The sequence below is a fragment of the Monodon monoceros genome, unplaced genomic scaffold (genome assembly GCF_005190385.1).
Source record: "Monodon monoceros isolate NGI ecotype Baffin Bay Population unplaced genomic scaffold, NGI_Narwhal_1 Super_Scaffold_6, whole genome shotgun sequence".
NCBI lineage: Eukaryota > Metazoa > Chordata > Mammalia > Artiodactyla > Monodontidae > Monodon > Monodon monoceros.
Window position 1 is genome coordinate 95,009,068 of NW_021703783.1, and position 24,740 is coordinate 95,033,807.

General features: G+C 54.5%; 1 protein-coding gene across 3 annotated transcripts in view; it reads left to right on the forward strand.

Moving 5' to 3' along the window:
- Nucleotides 1-289: 289 nt before the first annotated feature.
- Nucleotides 290-24,740, forward strand: part of MPPED1 (metallophosphoesterase domain containing 1) — a 75,384-nt gene continuing 50,933 nt past the window's right edge. The window contains exons 1-3 of one of the 3 annotated variants that reach the window (XM_029206098.1): nucleotides 290-433; nucleotides 12,220-12,506; nucleotides 21,449-21,630. In XM_029206098.1, the coding sequence (XP_029061931.1) occupies nucleotides 12,283-12,506; nucleotides 21,449-21,630 (406 nt within the window). In that variant the 5' untranslated portion in view covers nucleotides 290-433; nucleotides 12,220-12,282. Of the gene's footprint in view, nucleotides 434-4,820; nucleotides 5,260-12,219; nucleotides 12,507-21,448; nucleotides 21,631-24,740 lie in introns of those variants that run through there. The other 2 variants (XM_029206097.1, XM_029206099.1) reach the window with 2 other exon arrangements.

Below are 24,740 nucleotides of genomic sequence, written 5' to 3' on the forward strand. Positions count from 1 at the left end.
GGATGCGTCGCCGGGCCCGGGCGGGGGCCGGGGGCAGAGGCCTGGCCGGCTTGGTGGGGGCCCCGGCGGCGGCCGCGCGGGACCGGGGACCGAAGGCGCGAGCGCGCCCCTCCCGGCGCCGGGGAGGGGGGAGGCGGGGAGGAAGGGGGGGAGGGAGGAGGGCGGCAGCGGGAGGGGGAGCTGGGGAGGCTCGGAGCCGCGCGGCGGGCGGGCAGGCGGGCAGGCGGGCGAGGGAGCTGGCGGCGGGGAGCCCCCCGCCCCCCGAAGGAGGAGTCTGGCTCCCACTTGCTGCCTCGGACGCGCGGCAAGGCGGCCGCCGCCGGAGGAGCCCCCGCCCCTGCGCGCCTCCCTCCCCGGAGCCGGGCCCCTGCCTCCCTCCGTGCGCGCTGCAGCTCGCGGCCGCCGCGGCCGCCGAAGAGGAGCCCGGGGCCAGGTAGGGCCGGGGGGCGGGCCGGGCGCGGGCCGGGGCGCGGCGGACGAGGGGCGCGGACGCCGGGCCGGGCGGGGTCGCGGCCGGGACCCTCTCCAGGCACGGGGTGACGCCCTCGGCGCGGCGCAGGGGCGCCAGCAAAGTTACTTTGGCTGCCTTTGCCGGCTGCTGGCGCCCTGGCCCGGCACCCCGACTGCCCTGGCGGCCTAGCGGGTGCCGCTGGGAGGGGCTCGGCCGGGGCGCTGGACTCTGACTGGGGCCGAGGGGTCAGCGAAACTTTTCCCCAGCTCGCCAGTCGCTGCTGGCTGCTGGCGGAGTTGCTGGTGGAAGAAGCGGATTGGTGGGGTGCAAGTGATGAAGATGGTGATAACAATAGCAGCCCCTAGTCGTTGAGAGCCTACTGTGCGCAGCGAAGCCCCTGCTGGTACTTGGGGGCAAGGGAGGCGGGCACTAATGCTGGTCTAATGGCCACTTTTGCTAGGCATTACTGCAAACTTCATCCATCCATCCATCCACCCACCCATCCACCCGTCCATCCACTCACTCATTCTGTACATATTTGTTACTGTCTGCCGTGCGCCGGGCACAGGGGATTCAGTGGCTGACCAGGCAGGTTCCAGCCACGCAGGCAATATTTCATGGACTGCCCAGGCTGAGGAACAGTTTTGTCTCGTGTGTGTTTATTCTGCGACTTGTTATGAGAGAGTGAATTCACGCATAGTCTCCCTGGAATCGGTGGAGACAGAAGAGGGTCAGTCTGAGAGCTGATGTGTCCGGGAGTCTGTGGCAGGCCACAGCTTTGGCCACCGTGTCTTCCATCCCCTCCCCTCCCATCCCCTCTCCACTGGGGCTGGGAGGCTGGAGGTGGGATCAGGTGGCCTCACCCTGGAACTGGCCCCCAAGGCCGCTCGCTGAGCTCTCTGGGAAGTCTTTGCCCAGTGATGGGTCAGAGCCTTTCCCAGCTCCCCTTGGGGTCTTGGTTGCCTCTCCCTCCCCATTTCCAAGGCCCCTATTGAACGGCCCAGAGGAGAGCTTGTTAAGTGGCAAACAATTATGAAATTAGACCAGTGAACAAAAGTGGGCTGGTTGGTGGAGGGCGAGCTGGCCCCACAGGACTTGAATGGTGGTGGGAGGCTTGTTAGCCGGGACCAGCCATGCTGGGGGCCCAAGCAGACACTACCATCGTCAATACCCTACCTGGTGTTTGCAAAAAAAAAAAATTAAACCAACTTCATGAATAATTTGTCACATTGGCTAAAATGCTCTGGGGGATGTCTCAGAGGCCACCGGCTGACGGCCACATTCAAGTTGGAAGCCAGGCCCTCCATCCACGCGAGCCAACGCACTAAGAGACCATTTGGGGAGGGGGTGGTGGATTTGGCTGGGCCGAGGCAGGCCTCTGGTGGTGGGGAGCACACCGGGGCTGTAGAGCCAGCGGGGGGTGCTTGGGAGTCATTGTGGAGCCAGGCACAGTGGGGACTGCGGTGTGGCAGCCATGCATAATAAACGGTGCTTCATGACGCCCAGCTCCCTGCAAATTGGCTTTCCAAGTGGCAGCCCCACAGCACTTGTAAAATCTTTTTCCTTAAGATGGGTTTCTGCGAAATGGTTACATCTCTTTGCGTGCTCACTCCGTGGAGGTGCTGATGGCTAGTCAAAAGGCCATAATCCGGTCACAGTGGTTTGATCGCGTATTCGGAAGTGGTTCAACGTGGGGCAGTCTTCCTATTTATTTCTTAGTCCTAGGAATTTCCGAAGACCTGGATTGAAGTAGATCCCTATGATGTTCATGTGGGCAGGCTCAGAGTGTCACCTACATATGGGATGTCGTATCTCCGATGCAGTTGCTGTGGGAACACTTAAAATCATTCATATATACCCTAACCCTGTGGGCTGTGTTTATGGACAGATAGAGTAGGTCTAAGTTTAGGTAAGAGACTGGGGCTTTAGGATCTTTCTGTTAGCGCCCAAACCGTGTCAGTGATACACAGACACATAAAGTAGCCATTCAAGAAAAGCCTGCTTTTTAAAAATTTCCCAGTCCACTATTAAACCTTCATCCGATGAAAGTAATTTAAGTTCATTTGTTTTCCCTTGAACTTGCTACATTCCCTTGTAGGCATTCACCTAACACAGGACACATCTCTCTGCACTTGTCTGAGGAATTAAGGATGGTAGCAGGATTTCACTAAAGGGTGGCACTCAAGAAGAAAAATCAGCATTCTGGGTGAGGGCTCTGGACTAGTGGAAAACAGAAAACCTTCCCCAAAGTGCAATCATCTTTTAAATCTATCAAAATGATTTCGTTTTCCCAATTTCAGGCTTGTGAACTGATCACGAATAGCAGGGCAGAGGAAATTAATCATCCAGGCAAAGACTTTTAACAAGTAAATATTATGCACAGAAAAACATGCAATTAGTGGAGGTTAGTTAATGCCTTTCAAGTTTCGGCGGTGCACTGCAGTAAGGGTGGAATTTCTGCATTATCCCTCAATTGTCTGTCAAAATCTTTAATGTGACAATGTGACATGTCTCTCCCATTGCCCCTCCCTCACCAGGAACAGAAAAAGGGTCTTTTCAAGCATCCCCCCTTTCCATTCTTCTTCTCTCTGAGATCTCTCCGTTCAGCAAATTGGTACCTTTTGTCTGCCTGCACCTCTGGAGCGAGGGACCCTGGGGAAAGGGACTCCCCAGGTGCAGGAGCCCAGGAATGAGTTCTCAGGCTTGCTCTGTGCCCACCGATCACACAGTTAATGACATCGCAGATGTGAGACAGGCTGCTTGTGGGGTCTTCCTTCCGGCCAAACTTCTCACCCTCTAGTATCAGATATGCCAAACACTTGGGGGGCAGGGAGGAGAGGGGGCGAAGGGAAGAACCATCTAGACTATGCTGGGTCACACAGCAAGAACACAGCAAGAACCATCTAGACTGCTGGGTCACCCTGAAAGCAATTCCCTGCAGCCGTGTTTCCTGGGGTGTGGATGTCCCCACGGAATGAGACCACCAGCTAGCATCCTCTCCAAACTGCCACTGACATTGTGTGACTCGGGTCTGAAGAAGTGACAAAAATGTAAAAAGCAAAAGCAACCCTAAGGGAGACCAAAAAAAGAGAGGCCCCCTTTTTGGGGGGTGGTGTTGGAGAGAAGGTATAAATAGTTCCTCTGTTAATTTGATTTGCTGTGACTCTCCCTGGTGATACGGCCATTCTGCTGCTAAAACAAATGCTTCACTTTATTTTGATTCTCCCCCTGCCCCCTGCTAAGGAGACAAGACTTAGTTATGCTTTATTTCCATTTAAAATATCTGTGGCCAACAAGGGCAGGCCAATCCCATAAAAAAAAATAAATCTTAGCAATTTGGGATTGTATGTTTTAATTTTGGACTCAGATAGTGGCTTGAGATGTTCTTTGGTCTTTCCACACCTTTCTGTGAATTACCATTTGGCGGAGTTTTCTTGGACGTGAACTTGGCCAGCTTGATGTCAGACTCTGCTCGTACACCATAAGTAGATGCAGGTACCCCCCCAAAAATGTCTTCCCTCTGGTTGATTGTGAGATGCGTTGAGTTCAGATTCAAGGATGGAGTAGGTGTCTCTCTCCACCACCCCAACCCACCCCAAACCCTGAAAGTTTGCTTCTACTGCATGACTTCACATTTCCATCCCCTCCTTCCAAGAAGGATTTGAGGCTCAGCGTTGATACACATGAAAAGACTTTTGGCATCGCGCATGCTAATTTCATCACTTTAAGGGGAAAATGATGCTTCTGCCTCCCGTTTCCCCTTCATTTCATGCTTTTGCATTTTCTGACAGTACCGCAGCCTGCAAGGCTGCAAAATATACTGCACCGGCTACCTGAGAAGTGTGAGCTCATCCCTGCACCCTGCCTTTCCCCCTTCACAACGAAGTGCTTTTGGCATTGCAATGCTCATGGAAAAGGCAAACGTTCCCTCCCCCACCCTAGGCTCCCCGCACAAAGGGGTGTGTGTGTGCGGGGGGTGGGGTGGGGGGGGTTGTGGAGAATGGAGTTTTGCTTTTCGTAAGTTTGTCATTCAGACACATTAGTTAATTGATCATACTTTGGAGATTTAATCCTTAACTGCAAATTCCCGCATGATCACAAAAAATGCACTTAAACTGATCATAAAAATGGCAAAACCCCAATCTCAGACTTAAGTGTAGAATTACCATAGTGCCGATTTGATTATGCTTCAGTGACATCTGTTTAATAGATTTCCATGAGAACTGTAAATCCACATTCACTTTCTTTGCAAATTGTAACTGAACGCTGAGCACCCCAGACCCCCTTGCTTCTCCCCCTCCCCAACCATGTGCATCCCACACCTCCATTAATGTTGAGTGTTACTTGACGCGTACGTGGGAAAAGGATGCAGAATGCTGATTTTTTTCACATGTAACTCGTATTTCCTTTTGCGTGTGGGTATGTGTGCGTGCTTGTTTGAAATGGATCCGAGCAGCTTCCCATCTCAACTCCACAGATACGCGACTCTCCAAATGCTTTATTTTGAAAACTAGGACATAGCACTTTGCAGAAGAAAAATCAGTGCATTCACCATTATTTATGTGATTGCTGATCTGCTAGATGGATATAGAAAGCACCAAGAATTATAATAATTTATGGAGCAGAGCACTGCTTTACAAACGTATTTCTCAGCCCGAGCTTTGAGGGTTTCTTTGCTTCTCGGGCCTCGTTCGGTGCTCCGGGAATGGATTCCGAATTTGAAGACCAGCGGGGTGAACTGACTGCATTCATATCTAAAATTAAAGGAATAAGTGAGCAGCTATTTGTGGCAGACAGGACATGATCCAGTAAGTAGCACTCTTCATCATTCTGAAATAAAAGTACATAATTGGAAAATGAAGCGACAACGACTGCTTGGGGGGGGGGTAGGCGGCGAGGAATTAGAAAGTGTAATTTAAAATCATGTAGTCATAATTCAAAATGGGCCCAGCTAAAAGGTTTTAAAGTGGTAATGCTTTGAAGTCACTCGTGGTTGATCCTTTTTCAAGGAATGTGGTCTAATTTTCACAATATTTGTGGATTCCTTCATCGACTTGGCCCATCAGCTTATTCAACGTGGCTGCTAATACCAGCTGCAGGCCAGTATTTTTTTTTTTTTTTCCCTTGGAAACCCACAGTTGATAAAGAAGGAGGTCAAACATAAGGGCTGTCATTTCAGACACATGGGGGGATTGGGTCTGATTTTTTTCCTACTGGGCTGTTTGTTCTTTTTCCTTTCCTTTGAGTTCCTATGTTTTTTTCGTTTTTTTGTTTTTTTTACCCTTTCTGACATTTTCAACTACTGACTAATCAATTGCATATTTTCAGGCATGAGCAAAACAACGGGAAAAAAAACCAGTTTAAAAGTGACTTTTGAGCTCGTGTGGAAGCATGACCTGTAAAAGAATCATTCCCAAATCCCCACACCTGGGCACTTTTATGTTAAATATGATTTCTCCTGCATTTTGCTTTGCGGGGGGGGCGCAACTTAGGTGTTAGCGTGGGCGTGGTTTTTCTGCAACGTTTTGCCGCCTTGCCGCTAAGTTCTCAACAAAAGCTTCAGCGAGCAGGGCGTTGGGCTGAGCCGCCTTCCTCTCTGCATCGCTCTGGGCGACCGGCCAGAGACAGTCGTCTGCATGCTGGGCTGACCCGTTGCAGGGGCTGGGGCTGCTGGCTGCCCCCCACTCGCGGTCCAGGGAGGAGAGGAGTGGGAGTGAAGACAGGGTTGGAATCCTGGGGACACTCTCCAGGTGTTGGGCTTCGTCAGAACGCTGCTGTGGGAAAGGCTCTCGGGGCACATGTTTCTCGGGGGGCTTCTGCTGTTTAATGGACAGTCACCCCTGTGTAATCATTGATTGTCATCCGAGTTTCGGACTCAGGACAGCACAGTATCGTCCTGGCCTCAAGTTACGGCTACAGACATGCCAGTGATGGAGAGAGAGAGACATTGGTACCTTTTGGGGGTGGTCGCCTTAACAGCCTCTGGTTGGCTTGGATTACGGTGACCTTTACCCTTTATGATATTTTCAGCTATTGAAATGGGGGCACTTTTGAGAGCTGGAGAGGATGCTGGTCGTAATGACTGACCGGGGACAGCAGACGTGAACCGGGACTGTCCCGAGCCCACCCTGGCTCTGAAGAGCCTGAGGGAGTGGCTGCCTCAAGCCGTGTGGCAAAGGGAAGCTGTCTTTGGTCTGCAGATTGGCAACCCCGGCAGCGCGGTGGCTTGTAGATTTCCCTTCCATATCTGTTGGGCAGATTTGGGCTGCCGGGACCACCCAAGTGTCTTGTCTCCTTTGCAGAAATCCACCTGCTACTAAGATGCTCCGTGTAAGCCGAGGTCCTTCTCAGTGTCTCCTTTTGGGCCTTCAGCACATGCCAGGGGGCTCATAGTTTGGTAGGGGCCTTCTCGGGGGCCCTCCAGGCCCCTCCCCTCTACCCCCTCATAAAGGGGTCTGAGCTGCCCTGCTAATCTGTCCAGCTGCTCCTGTGGGGCTCCAAGCCCTTTGAGGGTCAGTTTCGTATCTGAGTCATTTGGGTCCCAGAACAGGTCCTGCCCTCGAGGGGGGAAGTGGGTGTTTCAGGGCTGACCGGTGTTCTGCGGTGACCTGGGTGAGGGAGTGGTGAAGTTTGCCTAGAAAACTAGTCAAGGGCGGGTGGTACAGGGTGTGTCCAATCACAGCACCCTGGGAAGGAGTGACCTCTGACTCACCCAGTACTGGATGGGAGGGCAGGGGCCAGGAGCCCCCTGATTATCTGAAAATCTCTGCTCGATTCTCGGAAGTTCCTGGAAGAGCTCCTGGGTTTCATCAGAACTTTCTAACCCCAGTAGGAGAGACGCTTAGTGAGAACCTACTGGATGCTGGCTCTCAGCCAGGTGCTTTTGCAGGTACCGTGTCCTGCAGTCCTGCCAATGGCTCTGGGAGGGAGGTTTAGCCTCCACATGTTTACAGGTGAGAAACCCAAAATCTGAGGAGGTTAAAGCTGCTTTGGAGTCTGGGCTTGGTACCTGAGGGCCTGTACGGTTTCTCTTACTCACTCATTCGTTTGTCTGTTGTTTTATTCTTTGGCGTCTCAGCCCAGACACAGGACATTACTCTGGGAGCTTCAGTGAGAGAAACCCCAGGGAGGCCAGAGTCGGTGCGGGGGGAGGGGGCATCTTCCCAAGGCCCCGAGCCAGGAAACAGGTGTGTGTGCACAGTTGGGGGTAGTGCGTGGAGCCTTCCAGGCGGAGGGAACAGCAAGTGCGAAGGCTCAGAGGTGGGACTCCCGGTGTGCTGGGGAATCCTGGAGTGGAGAGCTTGGCCTGAGTGGTGAGGCTGGGGGCAGGTGTGGGCTCCTGAGCTGATCTAAGGAGCCGGGCTCCTGACGAGATCCAGTGTGTGGGAAGGAATGGCGTGGTCAGAGTGCGTGTTAGCGCCTTGGTTCTGGAGGCTGGTGTGATGTGTGGCCTTGGTGATGCAGCAAGGAGGGCAGACAAGGTTGTGGAGGCAGCAGCGGGAGGTGGGGCCCAGGTCGGCCTCTTTCCCGGGTATGAGCTTCCGTACCGTCCGTCCCTAATAGCTAATTGCCGCCTGGTGCCTCGGCCGGCATCCAGGCTCCTCCTGGCCTGACTCGCCTCAAGGCACCTGAGGACCAACAAATAAATGTCTCTGAGGGGAAAACAAAAAGAGAAACCACCTTGTGAAAGAATAAGACTTTTGAAAAGCGAGCCCTAAAGAATGGAAGGAGTTTTTCAACAAGAAGTTTTCAACTCTCCCCATCTGGGCTGACTGGTCCTTTATGGAGGGGCCGGCACAAGGCTCCTGTCACCCCATCTGTCACCTCCTGATGCAACCGATGAGAAAGTGGAAGCACAGAGAGGTTAAGTGACTGCCCAGGGTCCCGTAGCTAAACAGCACCGAATTTGAACCCTGAACCTCTGACCTCAAAGTCCAGGCCCTCCTCCATTGCAGAAGCACACCAGGGGCCAACAACAATAATAATATGATGAGACTGTTTATTGATGCTGTCTCTGCCTCAGGGCCTTTGCACTTGCTGTTCCCTCTGCCTTGGTTCTCTTTCCCAGGTCTGGCCCCCTCTCAGCATTCACTTTTGAGGTGATGGCACCTCTTTATACAGGACTTTCTTGATCATCAATTTGAAGTAACAACCGCCTCCTCCCCCAGTACTCATTATTGCATCACCCCATCCTGTCTTCTTCCAGGTACCTATTATTATCTGGAAGTATCTTTTCTATTTACCTATGTGTTTGCTTTCTTGCCCCCACCTCCGGTTCCTTGAGGGCTGTGACCTGTTGATTCTTTCACTGCTCTTTGTGGCATCTGGACCGGTGATGGCACATAGGGCCAAGGTCAACATTTGTTGAATAAGTAAATGCATTAATCAATCTATTCCACCCTCCTCTTCATAGTCCCATTTCCTTCCTGCCCACTGGCACGGAGGAGGCCCCGGTGGCCCAGCCAGGATGTGTAACTTGCTCAAGGTCATTCCACTGGACAGAGAGCCAGGATGGAAGCCCAGGTCGTCTCCCCCGCAGCGGGTCCCAGCACCCTCCACGTCGCCTGCGTGCTGTGTTGTTTTGTGGACCAGGTGTAAATGCTTCCCAGCTCCAAGCCGTTTGTTTGGGAATCGCTGCTCCCCCTCCGTGGATCGGCTGCGTTCTCCGCACAGTGGCTGACGCTGCTGCAGCTCCATAAATATTAAATGGGTATTAAAAGAAGGCTCTGCGTTCCCAGTTTCCCTGATTTCTCTGAGCAGGGCCCATTGCAAACCCCCTTTATGTGAAATGCAGCATTTCACTGCGGAGCGCCTCCCGGGACGCCTTGCAGCCTGCGTTTTCTGGCCGAGTCCCCTGGTGCAGACAGGTTCTCCCCCACTGCGGCTAGCCTTGCTGCAGGGCATGCAGGCGCCCGCTCCTTGGGGGCAGGGGTGGGTGGAGGGCCCCATCCCCACACCCCTCCCTTCATCCATCCCTGCATCCTTCCCTCCATTTCTCCATCCTTCCATCCATCCCTGCATCCATACATTCACTAATTCAGTATTTATGAAGCATCTGTGCTGGGCCCTGGGGTGATGATGAGATAAAAACAACAATAACAACATTTTCGAGCATTTACTATGTGCTGGGCTCTGTGAAAAGCAGTTTACATGTGTCACCTCATTTAATCTTCACGACTGTATGACATGGGTACTATTTTCTCTCCATTTCGTGGACGAGGAATCAGAGCCCCTGGCAGGCCACAGAGCTGCTGGGGCTTGACCTGACGTACCAGGGTGAGCGAGGGAGACCTAGGCTCAGCCCCCAGGGGACATCCAGGCTCTTCATGGGACCCTGGGACGAGGACCCCTGATCAAGGCCTCTCTGAGGAAATACTGGCGTTGTTGAGGGGTGAAGGGTGAGTTTGGCCAGATGGAGAGGAGGCCAAGGGGGGTCTAGGCTGCCTGTGTCCAGGTCTCAGCACCACCCGCTCTCTGTGCTGGCCTTGGGCAAGAGACCTCACTTCTCTGTGACACACCTTTCTCATCTGCAGAATGGGGGGTATTGGAACACCTGTGTCATAGGTAGGTGGTGAGCCTTAGAGAGGGGCCCCTTGAAAGTGTTGGAACTGCGTGCTCTGAACCAGCGCACAGCACTCATTAGCTAGAGGCCTCTGGGCACTGGAGCCTGCTGGGCACAGACCTGTGTGGCTGGAGTGTGGGCAGGGCCCGCGGGCCGTGGGTCCTCATCAGAGGAGCCACGGCAAGGATTCCAAGCAGGGGCTTGACGCAGTCAGCTTACATTTGAGAAAACTGCGGTTCTTTGGGGCTCCTGGAGCTGCACCCTTTGCTCACACTGGACACCCCTGGACCACAGGTGCCCCAGCACCTGGGCAGCACCTGCCCACAGCAGGCCTTCCGTACACAGGTCCCCGATTGAACTGAACAGTGATTATAATAGTAACGGCGAACATTAGCCGGGCACTGTGCTCAGAATTCCTGTTCGTTTAACCTGCGCAGCTGCCCTGGGGGGCGATGTTACTGTTATCACACCCACTTCCAAGAAGATGAAGCTAAGACTTAGATTAGGAAGTTCGCTTAAGGTCACACAGCAGGTCAGCTCCAGGCTGGGCCTCAAACTCTTGTTCAGATCTGGGCTGTTGGAGCCCTGGACCTCGGTGTCTGCTGCCTTGCGGCCTCTCCCGGGGTAGACAGGATGGGCACAGGCCCCGAGGCCTGGACACCCTGACTCACCCAGCTAGGAGGCCTGCCACGCTGCATCTGCTGCGGGAACCGATTCGTTAGAAACAACGAACAGGACAAAGAACGGGAGCAAGCGCGTCCTGGAGGGAAAAGGCTGACTTTTTTCTCCTTATCTTCCCAAGTGGAAAGGAGGGATGTGTGTTCTGAGTCAGGATGCATTTTTTGGGGGGGGGAGGATGGTGACGGGAGAGCAGAAGGATATTGGTATTTATCGCACCTTGTATGGGCATGATTGTTGAGAATTTAAAAAATTAATAATCCATTTCTCCTTTGCACCTAATTAAAATGTTCTCCAGTCTCTAATTTTTGTCATTTTCCTAGTCTAATTTGTTTTCTGACTGTGTCCATTCTTCTTCCATGTGCAAAGCAAAGGGGATTTTTGTTCCTTTAACGTGACTGGGATCTGACTGTCCAGGAATAGTTTAAATGATGTTATTTTCTCCTTGGTTAAATGAAGTGCAGATACAATCGTCGGAGGGTCTTAATGACCAAACCCCCCAAAAAATCCGAGTCTTTGAGGCATTTCCTGTTTACATAGTTAAAAAAAAGATTATGGAAAAGAACAAGAAAAAAGATGATCTTAATGAGGAAGCAAGGGCCGTCATGGCAAGTGTGTGTGTCAGGGTAGGATGCAGTCTTGTTTCCAGGATTTCACATAGCCGAGTTGGAATCAAAAAGGGACATTTTAATCTAGTAACTACAAATGCAAACTGTACTTTCCAATGAAAGAAATGAAAAAAATATCTATAGCGTTTGTAAGCTGTGATTTGAGTGGATTCAAGGTTTGACTGGGAACGTCGGAATTCCTGAGATCCTTATAAGGCATTTGAGAAGGTTGTTGGTTTTTTGTTTTTTTTGTTTTTTTTAAGTAGATTCCCACCCCACGCCCGACCATGGCCACCCTCTGAGCTGAGTTGGTGTATGGCAGTCTTTCTGGGAAAATCCCTTCTCCGGGCGCTGCTAAAACGATATCTTTAGGCGAAATGGTGGTTGATGAAGGAATTTGTGCCCGTGCTTTCCCCACCTGCTCGGGCTTGTAGGGGTGTGGCCGTGTGGGAGTGTGTTGGTGGGGGGGTCTGAGGGGAGCGGGTGGGGTTGGAGGTGAATCCTTCCTATTCCCCAGTTCCGAAAAGTAAAACTTACCTTACCTGTTTGCAGAATACCAGCCATTGTCTTCCGCATCTCACAGCCACGCTGTGGGCTCTGGGGGGTTTTGTCGAAGGCAAAAAAAAAAAAAAAAGTCTTAAGTATTTAAACATGTTGGACCATGCATGCATCCGTCCATGGCGTTGTGGGTTTTTTTTTTTTTGGTCCCCTCCCTCCCTTCCCTTTTCTTTTCACCAAAGTATATTCATCAAACTGCTGAGTTGGAAAGATTTGTAATGAGTTTTTGAGCTGTACGACTGTGTTTTTTTTTTTTTTTTTCTCTCCCCCGCCCTCTCCCTCTTTCTAAATCTTCATCTGACATTAAATAAAGCAAATCCCAAACAGATTAACTGTCGCACGGTTCTGCTCCGTCTCCTCAGTCTGTTCCCAGGTCTGGCTCGGGGCCGGGCGGCGGGAGATGCCCGGGCGGCCTGCGGAAGTCCATGTGGCGCGCTAGGTGGGATCCCGGCGTCCTGAAAGCAGAGGCCCTGGCCCTCCTGCCCTGCGGCCTGGGCATGGCCTTCTCCCAGTCCCACGTGATGGCCGCTCGGAGGCACCAGCACAGTCGGCTCATCATCGAGGTGGATGAGTACAGCTCCAACCCCACCCAGGCCTTCACCTTCTACAACATCAACCAGGGCCGCTTCCAGCCGCCGCACGTGCAGATGTGAGTGCGCGTCTCCGATGGGACTGCAGGGTGGAAGGTGTGGGTGGTGAGGGCCGTCCGGGGTGGGCTCCTGGACTCGGGGTGCCTCCTGGCTTCTGGGCCCAAGCGTTTCATGCAACGGTTCTGGGATCCCCAGATCAGCGAGGCTCTGAGTTGGGAGGGATGTGGGAGAAGTTGCAGCGTGCTGGCCTGTGGGCCAGTGCTGGCCTGGAGTCTTGTTTCATTTGGCCAGGAGAATGTTTTACAAATATTGAAAAATGAGGTGATTGCACATGAAAATCCAGACTTCTGGCTTTGCCGTACAAAGCCCAACATCCTGGCAACCCCAGGCCCATACGTCCTCGTGGCAATGTCTGGGGAGCTGAGTTCCAGCTGCCCCTTCTTGGTATTTGGTATTGGGTTACTGACCCCCTGGTCTAATTCATGTTCCTTGTTGTACAGATGGGGAGGACGAGGCCCAGGGAGGGGACGGGACTTGCTGCAGGCCCCATGGCAGGGTAGGACCCTGGGCTTGGCCTGGCTGTCCTCTCTTCCCTCTGCCCATCCCTTTTGCCCAGACCCCCTTTGCTTCTGTTGAAAAAGCAGAGATGCTTTCCAAAAGGACTGGGGAATTCTGCTGCCTGCCCTTTGGGGCTGATGGAAAATACCAGGGGTGCCCCAGCAGTGGGGCCGCAGCGAGAACATAGACTCGGGACTCCTGTGCACAGGTAGAACCTTTCCCCCGCTCCCTGGATTTTTTTCCAGTGGTCGGGAGGGGTGCAGGTGGCACAGGGTGGAGGTGGATAAATTCCTGGCCCTGCCCTGGGCGACTCCGGATGTTGCCAGAACATCCTCGTCCTTTGTCCCCGCTGCCCGCTCCCATCAGCCCTGCACCACAGGGCTTACCTGGTGAGGAAGCAGAGGCCCAGACAGGTGACCCACGCGAGCCCACACAGCTGGCAGGCACCAGAACTGACACCCGTCTCCAGTCCAGGGCATTCTCCATGCTTAGCATCCTTTTGCTGTGATGTCTGTGGACGTAAGTATGTACGTGCCTCCATCTGAGAGTTTAGACATTCGTCCGCTCCATTGCTGAAACTTCTCTCAGCCCCTTTGGGGTGCCCCTGTGCTGGGTCTGGGTCTCTGACAAGCCCCTGACGAGGGGGGAGCCCCACGAGTTCCCAGTGAGAGCACATGGAGGTCAGAGCTGTGATGGGGATGCTCCTGGGCTCTGGGGCTCAGAGCAGGCCCCCCTGACCCCCAGGCTGGGTCAGATGCCCCCATGAGGACACAGACCCCAGCTTCCTCTAGGACCTTGAGTACCGTCTCTAGGGAGCAGTGGTCAGGTGAGGTATTAGCGGCTGTCCCTTCGGGGAGACGGGAGAATGTGGCACGCGGCCCACGTAGAGAAGGAGCCAGGGGGTTTCCACACCCGGGCCTGGAAGTGGGGTGGGGAGGTTGCTGCCTCTTGTTACTGTGTGGTTCCCTCGGGACTGGTCTTCTGTTATAGAGGATGGGTGCAGAGAGATTATTCGTGGGAGAAGGGGTTCTGGAAGGCAGGTGGGCACCAGGCCTGGGGGTGGGTTCCAGCGCTGGGAACACCCTCTTCCCTGCAGCGCCTGCTCTGGAAAACGTTCATTTCCGTGGGAGCCGCAGGGCTGGCCTGTCGGTAGCTGCTTACTTTAGTTTTTGGTCGACTTCTCTTTGGGAAACTAACCCCAGTACCCATTTTGGAACCAGACTGGCAGATTTGGGCAGGATGGGAGGCTCTGGGTCTCAGGCCTGCTCTTCCTTGGTCTCTGGGACCTTGAGGCCTGGCAGGGCTGCTGCAGGGGGGAAGGCCCTCCCAGGGCTGGGTTTTCTCTTCTGTTGCTGGGGTTTATCCTCCTGGGCTGGAAGTGACAGTGCCTGAGGTCCCCGGATGCCACTGGGGACGGGCGAGAGCACCGGGCCCCTCGGGCAGAGCAGGTGGGGTATGTGTCTGTGCCCATTTGTCTGCACACCCATTAGAGGGGCCCCTGGGCACCGCAGATACAGCTGAGTAGTAGCAGGCAGAGCTGTCCTGTAGAACACCCCCGCCGGGCAGCCCCCAGTCCCAGAACAGGGCTAGGGCAACAGAAGTCAGGAGACAGGGCGGCCAAGGGGCTGAGGAAGGACCCTCTGGAAAAGCTGACTTTTAGGTTGAGACCCAGAGGACGAGGAGTGAGGGCAGCAAGTTGGGAGGGGGAAACAGGCCAGGCAGAAGTTGCCGCAGGGTCTGAGCCGGGGGGCGGCTGGGAAGTGCAGGAACGCCCAGCTGGGTGGAGGGTGCGCTGGGCAGGAGCCACGCGGGCCCCCGTGGGCCGGGCTGTGTCCTGAGGAAGGGCAGTGAATGACCAGGTGAGAGAAGGGTGATTCCCCCGCTTAACAACTGCGGGTTATTTGTTCATTCATCCATTTATCCGTCCTCTCGGGGTGTTTGTGAGCATCTGCCCAGCACACTGGTTAGTTAGGAGTATGGGCTCCAGGCTAGCCTACCTGGCTTTGAATCCTGGCTCTGCCACTTTTTTGTTGGGTGTCTCTCGGTGCCTCAGTTTCCCCGTCTACGTAATGCTGCTCATCGTAATACTGAGGATCAGGTAGGTGAACCCACATAGAGGGGGGCCGGGCCGCAATGTCCTGTATTGTTAGTATTCGCTGGCTGCGCTAGGTGCTAGGGACACAGCAGTGATCAGGGACAGAGCCCTGCCCGCGCTGAGCTGACCCTTCAGTGGGATATGTCGTAAAAGTCATGAAGTGTGCGATAGCATAGGATCCTGGTAGCAATAAGTGCTGTGGAGAAAAAGCTTAACGGCTTTTTGTGGTCACTCAGCTGGTGTGGGCGGAGCAGGTTCACACCGGCCTGCCTCGCTGCATCCCTCCTGGCCTGCTCTGCGCTGCCTGCTCCTGAGGCCAGGGTTCCGGGCTTTATTGGCAGTGGGGCTCTGGGGAGGCCGGGGGTTTGGGCCGGGTCCTGGGAAGAGCACACAGTGCGCCCTGGTTCTGGACTCCTCATCCGGTGCTCTCTCATTGCCTGCTCGGGTCAACCCACCTTTGAAATGCAACTTTGTACACAGCCGGGTGAAGCCGGATCGCGTGGGGACTCGGCGGGGCGCTGTTCCCTCCCACCCCCGTTCTTTGGACTCACACCCTGCGCACCAGGGAAGCACGTGGGTTTCCATGGCGAGTCTCCACTGAGGGAGACGCGGGAGGATGGATGCCACTTCCCAACACGTGATTTATCGCCACCCTGGGCTTTGTCTCTGGGGTGAGGGAGCGAGGGGCCCTATTTAATAAATCCACAATTTACATTTAGTAACAACAGTGACAGTCCAAACGTGGCCTCCGATTGAGCCCTGTGATTTATGTAGTTGCCCCCAGAGACGCTGGCGGTAACGAGGCTGTCTTTGCCTGAGGAGTGAATGTCTGGATCTGGGTTTTGGGCCCTGAGACGGAAGACCCCTTACCCTGGGGGCCGAGAAACCCTGCGGTGGTCTGGGAAGAGCCCCTCCAGGCACCGGCCCCTTAGTCCTGGGTGGGCAGGTGGACGGGTGGCCTGTTGCTCAGTGAGAAGGTGAGAGCAGTGTTTGCGGGACAGGGTTACCCTGGGGATCCACCTTATGGGGGGCGGGGCTAGTGCCAGGCATGGCGACTCCTCTCTGGCCTTTAAAGGGAGTCCCATCGGTGGATACTAGACTAACCCATTTAAAGACCCTCCAAGCACGTCAGGCTGTGCGGGGTCCTTGAAGACCGTAGCAGGGCGGGGCACTGCTCTGCGTCAGGCTGGGACTGGCCCCCTGTCCCCGGCCCTCCCATCTGCGCCAGGTTGGAGTGCCGACCCCCTCGCTAGGTGAGACGGAGGCTTCAGAAGGGACCCGGTGGCCCCTAGCCCGTCTGTGCACTGAGAGGTCTCCAGGAGACAGTGAGGGTCAGCCTTGGCCCCGGGAGGGGCCGAGGGGGCATGGCAGGAAGAAAGCCCTGACCTGGGCTCTGTCTGTTCTCAAGCAGCATCCTGCACCCTCTCCCCAAGGGCTCCAGGTGCAGTTCTGGTTTCTGGGACATTTATGTTTTTTATTTAAATTAATTTATATTGGAGTACAGTTGCTTTACAGTGTTGTGTTAGTTTCTACTGTACAGCAAAATGAATCAGCTATACATATACATATATGCCCTCTTTTATGGATTTCCTTCCCGTTTAGGTCACCACAGTGCGTTAAGTAGAGTTCCCTGTGCCATACAGTATGTTCTCATTAGTTGTCCATTTTATACATAGTATCAATAGTGTATATGTGTCCATCCCAATCTCCCAATTCCTCCCACCCCCCCATACACATTTGTTCTTTACGTGTTTTCTGGGACATTCCATTGTTCCCTCTGCCTCCCCTATTCTTTGTCCTGACAACATAGACTCATCCTTCAGATCTCACCCAGGTGTCACTTCCTTGGGGACACCTTCCCTGACCCTTCCCCAGACCTTCCTAACGGCCCCCCACCCCGATCTAAGCACTCAGAGCCTCCCGTTCGTGACCCAGGCTTCAGCCTGTGCTTATGCATTCATTTGTGGGACAGTTTTCTAAGCATCTGTTCCCTCCACCAGCACGGGCTGTCCCTCGAGCCCAGCACAGTGGACAGGAGGAGGGAAAGAAAAGGGAGCAAGGATGAGGCAGGGTGCACGCCCCAGGAAGAGTGTGGTGGGAGATCAAGGAGGGCTTCCTGGGGGTGGTGGCATAACCCCGGAGCTCGGAAGACCAGCAAAAGCAAAGCCAGGATGTGGGGAGGAAGGGCAGGCACAGGGACTCGGGGTGGAGGTCACCTCGGAGCCAGTGCTTCGTGGAAAGAGCCTTGGGCAGTGTGGCCCAGTGCCAACCAGTCCCTGCCCTCCTCTGGGCCTCCGTTTCCCCACCTGTAGGATGAAAGGAGGGGACCAGCGGTCTCTCTCATTCTAGAACGCCACAGCTCGTGTCCAGTTACGTGGCTGGACATGGTTTTGGAACTTCACTGAAGGAACGAGTCCTCTGCTCTCCACCCCCTGGCTTTCAGTGTACCCTATTTCCCCAGGAAGTAGTGGGGGGATGGGGCTCTGCTTCTGATGCCCACATGAGTCTTTGGTACCAGGAGCTGCACTTCCAGGGAGCCAGTGGCTTAGGGGAGAAAGAGACCGAGAAGGGGTCCAGGGCACAGGAAATGGGCGGCAGGGGGCAGCCCTGGGTGGTTCCCACCTTACAGAGCTGGACTGGAGGATGGGAGGGTCCAGGGCACAGCGAGGAAGTCGCCGAGCCGAGGTGCCAGGCTGGGTCCAGGTGCCGGAGGCTGCATTCTCTATTCTGCACCATCCCTGCCGCCAGGATTCCGGTGGGAAGATCCCTTGTGAGGCTGGAGAGAGTGGTGACAGATTATAGGTCTCAGAGAGAGAGAGAGAGAAAGAGCCACAGCCTTGACTGGGGCCCCTCAGCAGGCAGATGCTTTGGGAAAGTCGGGTTTGGCCCCCCCCAAACCAGGAACACTTGTTTCCATACCTTCTCTCTGGTCCATGAAGAACGACTCTGGAATAAACATTTTGCTTTGTTTCTTCTAGTCGTGAGAAGGTGTGAGGTTAAATGCCCCAATTCCAGTTCTGAAGGCCTAGGTTCAAATTCTACTCTTTAACGTACTAGCAAGTGCCCTGGATGTGGGACTAACCTTTCCAGGCCTCAGTTACTTACTCTACAGGGCTGCTGGAACTCAGGGGTTAGCCAGGGTTTTGCCATTGCAAGTGTCAGAAACCCAATTCAAATTGTCTTATGGGTAAAAGAGAGTTTACTGGCTCACATAATTAGCTAGGAAATCCAGGTTTGGACCAGCTTCAGGCACAGCTGGATCTAGGGTTCAAATGATGCTGCCGAGTCCTCCCACCCTTTATGTGCTCTCGTTCTCTTTCTCCGTATCTTCATACTTCTCGCTCTTTTCCTCACTTCTAAACACCGGCAGGGTTTCTGGGAGCTGCACGAGGTGGTCTCTATGGGTGTCCCGTCCTGTGCCTAGCAGGTGTTTGGTATTTAGGGGGCACTCAAGAAGCATTTGTCCATAGATTGACTGAATGAAATGAAGGCCTGGAAATAGTCCAGCTTGGTGTGAGTTCTGGAACCAAAAACCAGCTTCAAATTCCAGCTCCACCAGCTTCCATAGCTGAGATCCTGGGCACGTTAGCCTTTTCTGCTCCTCAGTTTCCTCATCTATAAAATGGGCACAACCATAGTGCCCTGCTCAGACAGTCATTGTGAGGGTGAAGAGAGCAGATGCATGTAAAGCGCTTAACACATAATGAGCTCTCAGCCTGTGGAAATCATCAATATCATTACTGTTGTTATTATTTCAAGGTTGAGCATTTGTTGCAATCCAAAAAGCCGGAGGACAGTGCTGGGAAATAAGAGTCTATTTTTTTTTCTCTGGGGATTATTAGGTTTGCCTCCTCACTGAGCTCAGAAGCCTCGGGGCGGAGGGAAGTAAGAACAGAGTTAATTAAAGAGCTTGGGCTCCAGCAGCAGGCCCAGCCTGACTAGCGCCAGTGCAACTCGCGTGCTCTTGGCTGGCTGATGGCGGGAACTGCTCAGGGCTCCTCCACAAGGGACTCACAGGGGGTGGCATCTCACTCCCTGTGTCTCCTTTTTTTTTCCTCTTTGACTTGTTCTCTGTTTCCTTGTGGTGTCCTCACAACCTCAGTGTATGTGAGGGGGGAAGAAAGAAAGAAAGAAAGAATGAATGAATGAATGAATTTGAATGAATTTGATTGGCTCACTCATGTTCCTTGCCAGGCCAGTAGCCCAGTAGTGATTGGCTGCCTTGGTCCAGTCAGCTGTGTTAGGGGCGGACAGGTGGATTCACAGGCCAGCTCCCTGCAAGACTGTCACATGGGGTGGGGCGAGGGACCCAGAGGACAGAGGAGTGGCAGGAATTACTGGGAGGGAGATTTGAGCTTCCAGACCAGCTCAGGCATCACCTTCTCCTGGAAAGTTCAGGGGGCCCCAGGCCAGGTTAGGGCCTTCTCTGGCCCCCAGCCCCTCTGCTGCCCCATCAAATCTTGTGACTTTATTGTCGTTTCCTGGCCAAGTCTGTCTCCACCATCAGTCTGGGATCAGGTCTGGTTCATTCAGTTCCCCAGCTTTGAGCTCAGGGCTGGTACCCAGTAGGCATTCAGGATGTGTTGTGTTGAATGAATGAGGGAATGAATGAAGGAATGAGAGGGATGAAGAAGGGCTCCAGAACCCTCCTGTTGCCATGATCAGACTCAGGGATTTTTCCTCTTCTCCCCGGTCGGGTCCAACTCTGACCTGCTGGGATTCTAACTTGACTTAACCACCCCCAGAGAGGTGCCCCGCGACCCACTCCCGCCGCAGCCTGGTGACATGGAGGGGCCGATGTGACGCTGTAGCTGCGATGGACGGGGCGCGCTAGTGCTCCCCGCACATCAGCATGCCGAACCCGCGTCTCTCGTAAGGTGCTAGTTACGTTCCTTCGAAGTATTTTGTCTGAAGAAAAGAAAGGATAATTAGAAAGATGTCTTTAAAAGTATTTATGTAACTGATGTGGTGCCGCTTTTGGTTTGGCGCATAATTAGATTTAAACACAACTCCTCGAGCGGCATCCTCCTTGGGAGAGAGCAGCTCGTTGAAATGTCATTGCGTTGTTTTTCAGAGTTTTGAGCCTGGAAAAATCAGTCAGCTGAGGAGGCAGAGTGTGGCTCTTGGGGAGAGCCCTGAACTGGGGGGGCCACGAGAAGGCTCCCAGGGGCTCCCCGGGACCAAGAACTTAACAGTTGTGCAGCTTGTTAATTTTCTGAGCATTGTTGCCTAATGAGGTAGCTCCATTTTACAGACGAGCAAACCAAGGCCAGACATTTTCCTAAGGTTACACATTAGTGACGGGCAGCAGATCTGGGATCTGAAGCCTGGTCTTCTGATTCCAGAACTGTTTTCCTACAGGACCTTGGAAAGCCCTTGTTCTAAACCCGATCGGACCATCTCATAGTTTTGGAAAATTGCTGCCTGTCTTCAGTGCTTTGTTTCACAAGTTCCCACGAAATTCCCCCCTTCCCTCGTGGCTCTGCCCGGATGCTACTTGTGCTGTCTCTGCACAGTGCCAGAGAGTTGGATCTTCCAGCTGGAAGGTGGAGCTCAGTCCATGCATCCCTGATGGGGCTGATAGCACCCCCCAAGGGGGTGAAAACTGGTTTGGGGGCGGTGAAAAAAATCTTACTCTGATTCTAAAGCACAGATACACGCACAGTAAATGAACAGATATACAGCATATCTGTGGTGTTAGAACTTTATGAGAGAGGGGTGAGTAGAAAAAAACATCTAAAAAGGCCCCTTGGGCTTCCCTGGTGGCGCAGTGGTTGGGAGTTGCCTGCCGATGCAGGGGACACGGGTTCGTGCCCCGGTCCGGGAAGATCCCACATGCCGCGGAGCGGCTGGGCCCGTGAGCCATGGCCGCTGAGCCTGCGCGTCCGGAGCCTGTGCTCCGCAACGGGAGAGGCCACAACAGTGAGAGGCCCGCGTACCGCAAAAAAAAAAAAAAAAAAAAAAGAAAAAAGACAAAAAGGCCCCTTAAGCACTGATAAAGAAAAAAAAAAAGGTAGAGAGGTACTACTTGTCAAGCAGCAGGTTAGCTGTAGTCGCCATACAGGTGCACGTGGGTACAGGTGCCCGGTTGTACCTGTCAACCCTTCCCACTCATTACCTCGCAACAACCCTCAGGGCTTCCCACGTTACAGAGGGGAAGCTGAGGCTCAGGGGGAAATGTTTTGCCCGGCTAGTGATCAGGAGGGGCAGGATTCGGACGCAGGTGGGCAGGCGGATGTGATCTGGACCACGTGTGATCTGACCTGGCTGTGGTCTGAGTTGATGGGACGTGAGCTGCAGGCTCCCAGTGCCGCGACCCCATGACCCCATGATCTTCTCTCCCCTCAGGGTGGACCCGGTGCCTCATGACGCCCCCAAGCCGCCCGGATACACCCGCTTTGTCTGCGTGTCTGACACCCACTCGAGGACGGACCCCATCCAGATGCCCTACGGCGACGTGCTCATCCATGCCGGGGACTTCACCGAACTGGGGCTCCCGAGCGAGGTGAAGAAATTCAACGAGTGGCTGGGTAGGTGCCAGAAGGGGTGGTGCCTGTGAGCAGCCGGACTCGGGCGGCCCCCTGCCCACCGTCCTTCCTCCCTGCTCTGCCCGGCCCCTCCCTGGACTTTGTCACCTGTCCACCTCCCCTGGGAAGCCCCCTGACCTCCGGGACCAGGCCACACCCCTCTCACTCTCCCATGACACCTAGGAGGTCTCCTACCCCAGCGCTTGTCTCTGCTGTGATTTTCCATTTGTTGGTGGGATTTTTTTGGCCTGGGAGACTTCCTCCCAAAGGGATTTTGTCCAGGTTTGTTTTTGTCCACTTGTGTGTCCAGCCCCCAGTGCCTGGTACAGGTAGATGCCGAGTAAATAATTGATGAGCGGATAAGTGGCTGAATGGGCGGATGAATGAATGACTCTCTGGGAACAGTGATGTCAGGGCAGGCACCTCAGCTGGTAGGTACAGCCACCCACCGTCATTGACGGCTTCTCCAGTGAGGGGACCCTCCAGGCCTCCGTGGCCCCAAGCAGGAGCCCAGGGGGCCCGGTGTGGGTTCCTCCGTGGGCAGCGGAGTGCCGTCCCACGCCATAGGAGATGGTGGGCCATGATTTGCAAGCACGCCCCTAGGGTTTTGTCCTTGGCTTTGCTTTCTTCCAAAATAAGAAAGACATAAATCTGGGGTGCCCCCTGGGAAAAGCCGTTTGCTTGGAATCCAGAGACACCTCACAGCGAATCTCTCTGCCATGGCCCAAGGAGACAGATGGGTGGTGGCCCCTGGGCTGCCCGGTGTACTGGGCTGCTGACACAGAGGCCTGGGTACGGGGCGGGCCCACCTCCCCGTGCAGCCCCTCGTGGCCGCCAGACGGTCCCCCGCCTCCCCAGGGGCATCCCGCTGTGCAGTTGGCTGGGAGCTGTGCAAGCAGAGGGGGGGCCAGGAGCGAGGCGGGTGGCTGCAGCGGGAGAGGCTGGCTCTGCCAGTCGAGACAAATATTTACAAGCAAGGCCTTGCACTCCCCTTGGCAGGCTTGGAGCTTTAAATATTGATTATTCAAATGGGAAGTTCTCGTCAAGGGGCCTGTTTGGGCTGAGCCTTGTGAAGGCTGGGATGGGAGGGGCTCCTGTCGGTGAGTCTGCCCTGGGCTTCTCCCCACGCCCCGTGCTGCTTCCAGGTCCGGGCTGCTTCCTAGGAGGGGACCCTCACGGAGGCTGGTTTCTTGTCCCCCTGATGTGGGTCTCAAAAGATGTGAGGCTGAGCTGAGTCCGTGTCCCAGGCAGAGAACAGGAGTCGCTGGTGGTCGGGCACCTGCTTGTGTGCCAGGCTCCTTACCACCACTGCCTGGTTGAATTTGAGGAACGGCCATTTGGGGTGGGTGCTATCTGACAGAAGACGATGTCGGCTCCCCTGCACTGAGGTTCCCGAAGTGAGGGACTATTTCCGATGTCCCCCCGGCCCAGACGTGCTCGTCTCCAAGCTGAGTGAGAAATTAACCCAACAGTTGCATGTGCCAGGGGGGTGGTGGCCAAGGGCTGTGGGATCTCAGTGCAGAGGCTGGTGGTGGCCTCTTCCCAGGCTGGGGCGGCTTCTGGGACAAGCTGCCGTTGGGCTGGGCCCGGCCTGGGGAGCTGGGCGATGGTGCTGGGAACAGAGCAGCTGCAGGCTGAGGGGACAGCGGAGGCCAAAGCCTGCGGGGGGACACTTGAGAGGTGGCATGACGTGTTGTGACTGGAGGGAGGAGGTTTGGAGAACGTGAGGGTGATGAGCCTGGAAAGAGGGGTGGGGAATCCCTGAGACTCTGCAGATAAGGGGAAAGCAGGGGCCTGGGAGGGCCAGCACGGTGAGATGTGGCCATTTTAGGAGAATCTCTTTACTCGCCTCCTAACAGAAGTCAGAACTGTGTGCTGGAGGAATTTAGGAGGCTTTCTTCATGTCTGCACTTGACGTGGGATTGATTTATTTGCCTGGATCATCACGGGTGGGAAGGGTGAACTTACAGAGGGGTCTCCCTTTTACAAAAGGAACCTCTCCCCTTGGCAGCCTTGAAGTGTTTGCAGATGTCAGTGTTTGTCACTCAAGTGGGCTGGGCGGGGCTTCAGCCTGAAGAGTGACAGAGCTGGAGGAATTTGCATGTGAGTTAGGGCATCAGTAGGAGTGGGTTTATAGCGGTCTGTCTGCAGCTGGCTTTTTGGGAACTGGCCCACTGCGCAAGGTGACTCACCTCTGTGGGCTGGTGGTTCACGTGCCAGGGGTGTGGTGATGTGGCAGAGATGGGCTCAGGGTGGTTGTTATAAAGAGCTCCGTGTTTATTGAGTGTTGGCATGTGCCCTTTATGTATATTATTAAATCATTTGCTTCTCCTGATGAGGGAACGAGGCGGGAGCTATTGTCATCCCCACTTGACAGAGGAGAAACCGAGGCCCAGAGGAGTGAAGGAACTTGCCCAAGGTCACACAGCTAGTAAGTGGCAGAGCTTGGGTTTAAACCCAGGCAGTTGGACTCCAGAGCTGAGCTCTCGTCCTCTCCTCTGTTATCACCTCTCTTGTTTTTATGGTGAAACCTCACTGATTCGAAGTTAAGGTGTGGGCTGTGCCTTTTGGGGCCAGACGTCCAGGGTCAGCTTTCTCCCAGGAGATAGCAGTCATGTGACCGCTCTGAGCCCCCCTGGCCTCGTTTTAACTGGGGGTGGTCAGGCTCCCCTTGACCTGCCTGCCTCTTTGGAGGCAGGTTGTTTTGAGACTCCACTGGGATGGAGGAAATGTTCGAGTGTGTGAACTGTAAAGGGCTGTGTAGGTGTTATTACTGCCTCCAGGAGCTGGTGTTTGCAGATCAGGGCCCCCTTGGGGTAGAGGTGGGGGGCATGGGCTGGTCCCACAGTAGGCAGTGGGACCTACTTGACCTGAGCCTTCACGTTGAGTTGCAGGGAGAAGCGGTAGATGATTTGTGTGTAAAAGTGTGTGGAGTTGACCTGCGATCTCAGCTGTGTGGGCAGTTCTTGCAGATACACACACACGCACACACACTCAGCAACGACCGCAGGGGTATTCATTCGTCCATTCAGTACACCTCACTGAGAGCTCTGTGCAAGCGTGTCCCACGCAGTGGGCGATGGTGGGGAGTGAGGACAGGGTGCTGCGTCTGG